Here is a 7,970-nt window from a genome sequence, read left to right as displayed (position 1 = left end):
GCTGGACCTGGATTTCATCCAGGAGCTGGAGGTGTTTGACTGGTTCCAGGCCCTGTCAGAGCAAAGCCTGTTTGCCACCCAGCCGGGAAGGATCTGCAACCCGTGCAGCCTCAAGCTGGCCTGCTGCCACTGGGCCTTCTCCCCATGGGCGAGCATCCTCCCGCTGCTTCCCCTCCCAGCTCAGCACCCTGGGCCGCCTCCAGATGCTCCACCTGGCCTACTCCTGTCTCTCAGGCAACCTGCATCAAGTGCTCAGGTGAACTCCAGAGAGTCCCTGGAGTGCCCCAAGTCCAGTCAGAGCAGGGAGCAAGGCCGGAAGTGGTGCCCGTTCTTCCCTGCTCATGGAGTCATGGGTGCAGCCTGGGACCCTGGGCCCAGTGGCTGGGATCTGCTTTGGCAGACCAAGATTTGATGGGGAAAGATGCACGCTTTTATTTACTCAACAGTGGCAACACCACTGTGTGCCAGGGTTGTGCTGGGCCCTGAGGAAAGAGCCAGAGACAATACGTGTCTGGCCTCTCATCCCAGAGCTTGTGCTGCCCTGGAGGGGAGTGTGCAGGGCTCCACGGGATGATGACGGGAGGGAAGCCTTTCCCTCTGTGCACACCTGCTAGACATTTCTTGGTGGGGGCATTCTTTACACCCGGGCCCAGCTTCCCCAAACCCAAACCCTAGTAATAACAGGTTCTTCCTATGGATTCCTTATCATCAAATAAGCTCCTTCCAAACGGCTCCTGTCAGCAGCCCTCGTGGGTACGTGTAATGTGGGTCTCCATTTCCCCAAAGAGAAGCTTCTAGTTGGAAGAGTTAGGAGAGGACCTAGTAGGTAGGTCTGTTGAGACAGAGCCTGTCCTTGTGGCACCAAAGGACAGGCTCCTAAACTCGCTGGTAGATGGCTGCTTGGATGAGGAGCTGGCATTCGGACTAGCCTCCTGCACGGGCAGGCAGGTATCCAGGGCTGAAGGCCTGGGCCCTCCCCTGAGAGAGCTGCGCCTTCTCTCCTCAGCTGCCTGCAGACACCACTGCACACGCTGGAGATCCGCTCCTGTATGCTTCCGGACACCGACATCACCTACTTGTCCCAGAGCTTTCACACCACCCACCTGAAGAAGCTGGATCTGAATGGCAACAGCCTGTCCCACATGGTCCCTGGGCCCTTAGAGACCCTGCCAGAGGAGGCATCAGGGACGCTGCAGCACCTGGACCTGAACCACTGCCAGCTGAAGGACGCCCACCTCAGCACCATCCTGCCGGCCCTGTGCCGCTGCTCCTGCCTCAGCTCCCTGGGCCTCGCCGACAACCCCGTCTCCAGGGCTGGCCTGCTGAGCCTGCTGGAGCACACGGCAGGGCTGATGGAGCTGAAGCGCGTGCTCTACCCCATCCCGGTCGAGTGCTTCGTGTACCTGTACGGCCTCTCCAGGGGCCCTGTCAACCAAGAGAAGCTGTGCCAGGTGCAGGCTGAGCTGCAGAAGCTGCTGCAGGCCCTGCAGCATGCTGACATGCAGTGGATGCCCCCCTTGCCCTTGCCCTGGAGGCTGGAGCAGCTCTACTGAGGGACCAGGGAACTGTGGTGGGAAAGGGCAGCTGGAAGCACAGCTGGGGCCACAGATTGTCTGTTGGGTCCATGTTGTTTGAAGGGGACACAAAGGAAATTTCCACGAAACTGTCTGGTACTTTCCTCTCTTCTGCATCACTCTCCTTCATCTGCATCAGGCTTCCAGTTCAGAGTCCCGGCCAGGCTCAAACATTCATTCACTCCACACACATCAAGGCTCTACTATGCGTGTGCGGGTACCAGCTGAGGTGCTGGGTGTGGAAAGACACCAGAGGCCCGGCCCTCCTCGGGGAGCACTCCCTTGACTCAGCTCATCCTTCTGGCGGCGCACTCTGTTTCCCTTTATTGTTTTTTGATTCTGGGTGGAATGAAATTGAGCCTTGTCTGACTTCCCCAACTTCAGGTCCTCCTCTGTGCACCAAGGGTCAGAGGAGCTCAGGGGGTGTTGGGAGACTGGAATGAGGCATGCACACATATGGCGCTCAACCCAGAGACGCATCTAGTCAGCTGGTCATCACTGAGCATGTGCTGGGCACCAGGTGCTGCTGTCCTCAGAAGGGCATTTAGAAGGCCCAAGATAGCCACATTGAGGGCAAGGACGTGTCCAATTAGGACGTCAGGTGACAGGGCAAAGTCAGAGAAGAACCAGGAGTGGCTCTTCCAGCTGGTCAAAGAAGGTACCTCCGGATGGGAGACATGGAGCTGAGGCTGAAATCTGCTGAAGGAGATCTGGAGCGACGCATCCTGGGAAAGGCACAGCAGGTGCAGTGGCTGAGATGTGGGCCTGCGTTGGCCAAAACGGCCTGAGAGCTGAGGTCATGACAGGAGGTGAGATGTACCCAGGCCCCCAGCACCACGTGGGTAGAATGCAATCAAGGCTGGTGCGGTTAGAGCCCCGAGGAGGAGGCAGGAGAACTCCTGAGTGACTGAGACACGTGCAGGAGGTGCCCTGAAAGACCTGGACCAAACTGCCACGCAGGGCCAGGGAGCGCCGGACAGTTACGGCCAGGTGGGAGAGGTTTACAGAGCAGCTGGCGGGCTGCACAGCCCGCTCCCCAGTAAGCTGGGAAGGAACGGACCTTTGTTCCATCCCCTGGCCTGTTTGTTCCCTTCTGCTTTTCTCTCCTCACTGAAGCTCCCTCGTGGGCCTTCTGGCACCACGCATGCAACCCCTGGAGTCAAAGACGGATCGGGGAGCCAGACGTAGTGGGAAGGGCCCTGGTGCATCACTCGCTCCATGCTGCTTCCGCCCAGATGAGGGAGCTCCCCCTGCTCCCTTGTCCCCGCTGCCCTGAACCCAGTAGATGGCTCCCATGATTCCTACGCAGGGCAGGAGAGGGGCTGTGCCTGGGACACAGCAGTGGCCCCGCCTTCTCTTCACACGTGGCAGGCCAGTTCAGAGACCGAGCAGCATCTCCCAAAGCCTGCCAGCGGTGGTGATTTTCACATTATCCATTTATTCCACAAATACTTGCTAAGTGGTTACTAGGTGACGGGTACTGTTGCAAGAGCCGGATAGAGCAAAAATTACACCAAGTCCCTGCTCTGGTGTAAACAAACAGGCTCGCGAATAAGTGGCGTGATTTCAGGCGAGGGAGTCAGGGCGCAGGTGAGGTGGGTGCTAAAGGGCCTGTTGGAGACAAAGCATCAAGCAAGGTCTGCCTAGGGGAGAAGCTGGGTGTGAGCGAGAGGCAACCACCTGTCCTGCCTGGGCATTTGAGCAGAGACCCGGATGGGGGCAACCCTCCAGGCAGAGGAACAGAAGAGTGCTTGTTGGAGGAATCTTGTGACACAAAAAGGAGATGGGCCTTGATGCACATCCGTGCTGTGCTGAAAATTCAGATGCTTCCCCCAATCTAGACTATAGGTAACAGCCTCTAATCCCACCCCACTTGCCCCTCTCTGGGTGTGGCCATGCGCACGTGTACTCAGTGCAGTTGATCCATGCATTATTACCAGAGCGTGTTGAGATCTCGTCACTTCTTGTGGGCACCTTCTGGGCACGTGGCTTTCCAACAGTGTCAGGGCTCCAGTGCTTCCCTCCTTGTCCTGCCCCCTTGTCCTGCCCACTTTCTCTTTGCCTCAGAAGTGTTGCTATTTACTCAGGTACTCGCTTCCATAGTATCTGTACCAAATTTCCCCAAGATTATAAGACCTTCCTGCTGCAGCCTGACCACTTGAGAGTTTGTTTGAGGGTTCCTCACAGTCTAGGCTGAGGAACAAACCTAGCATCAGGATTGGGCAAGCTGGCTCTGTGACTTGTGTGACCTATTTGTGCCTCAGTTTTCTCAACTATGGAATTTAAGAATTTTGAATCACAAGGTTAATCATAGTCCCTGCCTCACAGAATTACACGTGTTAAATAAGTTATATTCTTAGAAGGGTTACATGCTGAGAACGTTGCCTGGCATCTAATAAACCCTCTTAGAAAAGGGACTTTTCAAGGTCTCATACCCAATAGTAGTGGTCAGCGGTGCCTGGCTGGGAGGCTTGCTGGGAAGACTCAGCAAGATAAGCTGTGCAAAACCTTCGGAAGAGTGGTGGCCACGTAGGTCCTTTTCAGTAAGTGCTGATTTCCTTTCCCATCTTGGTTCAGAGTGGATGGTCCACGGCTGGGGGGTCCCTAGGATGAAGTGGCAGGTAGCCTCATGTCAGACCTCAGTCAGGAGAGGAAATGAAGGTGGAGGAGAAAGCCGAAGGTTTCAGGTGGAGTGGAGGAAGAGAATGGCGTGTCCGCTATTGCTCTAGAGAAGCGGTGCTGTAGTGGGCGGTGAGCTCTGGGCCAGGGCCAGATCGTCTATTTCTGAAGATATTCTCTGCTTCCATCATCCTCGCAACTCTGTAGTGTCCCCACTGCACCTGCCCACAGCCACTTCCAAACACATAGGGGCCCCAGAGACTCCAGCTCCCCAGAAACTCACAGCCGAGGAAGCAGGCGCTGCCTGCTCCCCGTGCACCCTGGAATGCCACATACACCGTCGCTGCTGAGACACTGTGCGTCTTGCATCATTAGGGGCTGTAAAGAAAAAACGCTCGTGTTTCTCCTCTCCTACTTACACAGAACACTTCTGTGAGCAGGGATGTGGCTTTTCCCCCCATGCTGACCAGTTCTCCAACACCAGCCAGATGTCCTACAATTCAATTCAGTTCTGTCACTACCCGGAGTTAGCGTCAGATCCCACAGGTTAAGGACTCTGTCCCACAAGACTGCCCCACTACAGATGCCAATCACAAGCCCCAGGTTGTCACCTGTATGCCTGACCAATTGGCTATAAATTGAGATTCCCACAACCCCCTCCTCAGTTTGATAATTTGCTAGAATGGCTCCCAGAACTCAGGGAAACACATTTACCAGTTTATTATATAGTAGAGGATATGATAAAGGATGTGGATGAACAGCTAGATGAAGAGATACACAGGGCTAGGTCTGGAAGAGTCCCAAGCACAGGAGCTTCTGTCCCCGTGCAGTTGAGGTGCACCACCCTCATGGCACATGGATGTCTTCACCAACCCAGAAGCTCTCTGAACCCCATACTTTAGGGATTTTTATGGAGTTTCACCATGTAGGCATGATTATTAACTCAATCTCCAGCGCCTCTCCTCTCCTCAGAGGAGTGGGGTTGGAGCTGAAAGTTCCATGCTTCTAATCATGGCTTGGTCCTTCTGATGACCAGCCCCCATCCAGGCGCCCACCAAGAGTTGCCTCATTAAACAAAAGATGCTCCTGTCACCCAGGAAATTTCAAAGGATTTAGGAGTTCTGGGTGTGGAACTGGAGTGAAAAACCAAATATTAGCAGGAACCAGGGGCAGAAACCAATACATATATTTCTTATTATTTCACAGGGGTGTTGCTCACGCTCTAGGGATGAGAGTACCATCTGGCAAAGTCAGCCGGGGACATATAAGGAAGTATTTGAGTAATGAACTTGTGGATGGGTCTTTCATTTAAGCCCTGATTCTTGATTGTTGGAAACATGAAACCAACATGATTATCAAAGTAGTGGTGACCAGGCCTTGAGTGCTCACTCTCTGTCCTTCACCGTGCTATGTATTTTATATACATTTTCCGAGGTACCACAGATCACTAGAAAGTAAGCCACAGGAGGGCAGAGGTTTTTGTCTATTTCATTCACTGCTGCATCCACAAGGCCTGGCAATTAGTAGGTGCTCAAATAAATATTGGATGACGGTGAGAATCAGAGAAGAGGTGAATGGATAGATGTTGGCCAACGTGGTTAACATGGTGAGCCCTCAGGGCTGTCCCTTCTGCCATTTCCGCTGATCTCATGCTCCTGTCTCAGCCTTTTGTACCTTCGTATTAGCTGGTAACATTTTATCTCTCCATTCTCTACTCATTTTCCCTGACATTATTCTTGTTTATTCTTCCACATGAAAACACAATTATTTGGTCATGTTCTAAAATTACCACTACAAGTATTACTTCTCAAACTAAGAAAAAATTATGAAGAATTTAAATCTACACTGTTCATTGTTCCATACAGTAATATGGTTTGCTATTCTTTTCATTTCACTAGGTTAAAAAATGACTATTTATGTTGGCCCCTCGTTTATCACGAAGATATCCTTAGATATTTGAGGAGGGGCAGGGAGGTAGCTCCTGGTGCAGAGGATTCATTTTTGCCTCATTTGTTTACGTGAGTTTTTGCCAATGTTCACAGAATATGCCGGCCGTGCTGGGGGGGTCTTCTGTTCTTGTTGTGCAGAAAGGACCGTGAAGACGATCTCGAGCCGGGTCGCAGGAGAGGGTCCCGAGATGTCTTTCTCCAGAGCCCCCGGCACCATGTGGGCTTCTGTGACTCTTTCAGTCCCACCCACTTCTGGGGGTGGCACTGGAACAATGTGACAGAAGTCTCCTGCTCAGATGGGAGGAGGAAGGCCTCAGCACACAGCCAAGCAATGGCATGTTCCTTAATGCAGTCTTTTATTCTGTTTTCAAATTAATAGTCCACCACAAATGCCATTTTATTCAAATGTCAAAAAGTAATTTTGAGGTCTGGCATAACATTCCATTATACCAAATACCCCAGTTTATTTAAGAATTCCCCTAGTTTTGTTCGTTTCAACCCATGCTGTCTACTCGGGTAGCCGTCAGCCACGTGTGGCTGCCGAGCACTGGGAACGTGGCTAATCTGAATTAAGATGTGCTGTACGTGTGAAATACACACTGGATTTCAAAGATTTAGAATGAAAAAAAGAATGTTAAATATTTAATTACTATTTTATATTTAATTTGAATAAATATTTAATTATTTAAATAAAATATTTACTATTTTTATATCAATTACATGTTGAAATGATGATATTCTGGATATACTGGGTTAAATAAAATATAAAAATTAATTTTACCTGTTTCTTTATACTTCCTTTACTGTGGCTCCTAGAAAACTAACCCTTACAGGCAGGGCTCATGTTTGTGGCTACTCTCTATTCTTGTTGGACAACACTGACTCAAACCATTTCCAGCTTTAGGACACATAATCTCAACCAAGATTCATCTGTGTTGCCGTTTCCAGTCTTTAAAATGTGTTTTACCCTTGGTCATGAGCTTATAAGCTTTCTCCTTTGAGCTATTAATGTGGTGAATTAATTATAAATTCCTAATACTGAACTTTTTGCATTCACAAAATGAATTTCAATTGCTGGTGATGAGTTATTCTTCTAATAGGCTGCTGGCTTCTATTTGTTCTCCCTATGTTTAGGACTCTAATGAGAGAGGTTTTTTCCTTTTCTCCTCTTTTATTTATTTGTGTATTAGGATGTAGTGAAGGCCTGTAAGCCCACTGCCTAGCCTGAGAACTGGAACATCGATAATAGCTTACATCTTCCTTTGTGTCTGCCCCTATTCCAGCCCCCTACCCATCCCACCAGAGTTAACTTTGTTGGTTAAAATTCTTCTGAATTTTATGTTTATCATTCTCTGCTTTATCATGAATATCTGTGTCTTAGTCCACTCAGGCTGCTATAACAAAATACCACAGACTGGGTAGTTTATAACCACAGAGATTTATTTCTCAGAGTTGTGGAAGCTGGGAAGTCCAAGATCAAGGCACCAGCATGGTCGCATTTGGAGAGGGCCCTCTTCCTAGTTCACAGCTGGCGCGTTCTTGCTGTGTCCTCATGTGGCAGAAGGGGCTAGGGATCTCTCCGGAGCCTCTTTTATAAGGCACTAATCCCATTCCTGAGGGCTCCACCCTCATGACCCAGGGATCTCCCAAAGGTCCACCTCCTAATACCATCATCTTTGGGGGTTAGGATTTCAACATAAGAATTTGGGGGAACACAAACATTCAGACCATAATGGTATGTTTGCCAAAATGGCATAATTTATTGTTTAATTTTAATTGTATTTGAACTTTACAAAAAGGGTATCAGGCTGCTTCTATGCTCTTGGAG

General features: G+C 50.4%; 1 protein-coding gene across 1 annotated transcript; it reads left to right on the top strand.

Moving 5' to 3' along the window:
* LOC131398479 (leucine-rich repeat-containing protein 14-like) lies at window positions 1-6,880 on the top strand. Its single transcript, XM_058532046.1, has 2 exons — window positions 1-148; window positions 1,007-6,880. The coding sequence occupies exon 2, from the start codon at window positions 1,050-1,052 to the stop codon at window positions 1,551-1,553; it is 504 nt and encodes a 167-aa protein (XP_058388029.1). The 5' UTR covers window positions 1-148; window positions 1,007-1,049; the 3' UTR covers window positions 1,554-6,880.
* Window positions 6,881-7,970: the final 1,090 nt, after the last annotated feature.

This window comes from Diceros bicornis, chromosome 35 (genome assembly GCF_020826845.1).
Source record: "Diceros bicornis minor isolate mBicDic1 chromosome 35, mDicBic1.mat.cur, whole genome shotgun sequence".
Lineage (NCBI taxonomy): Eukaryota > Metazoa > Chordata > Mammalia > Perissodactyla > Rhinocerotidae > Diceros > Diceros bicornis.
Note: the sequence above shows the minus strand (reverse complement) of the source record. Positions and strands in the feature narration are given on the sequence as shown.

Bases quoted from the DNA above. Each gene is read 5' to 3' on its own strand.
- LOC131398479 (XM_058532046.1), top strand. From the start codon at position 1,050: ATGCTTCCGGACACCGACATCACCTACTTGTCCCAGAGCTTTCACACC.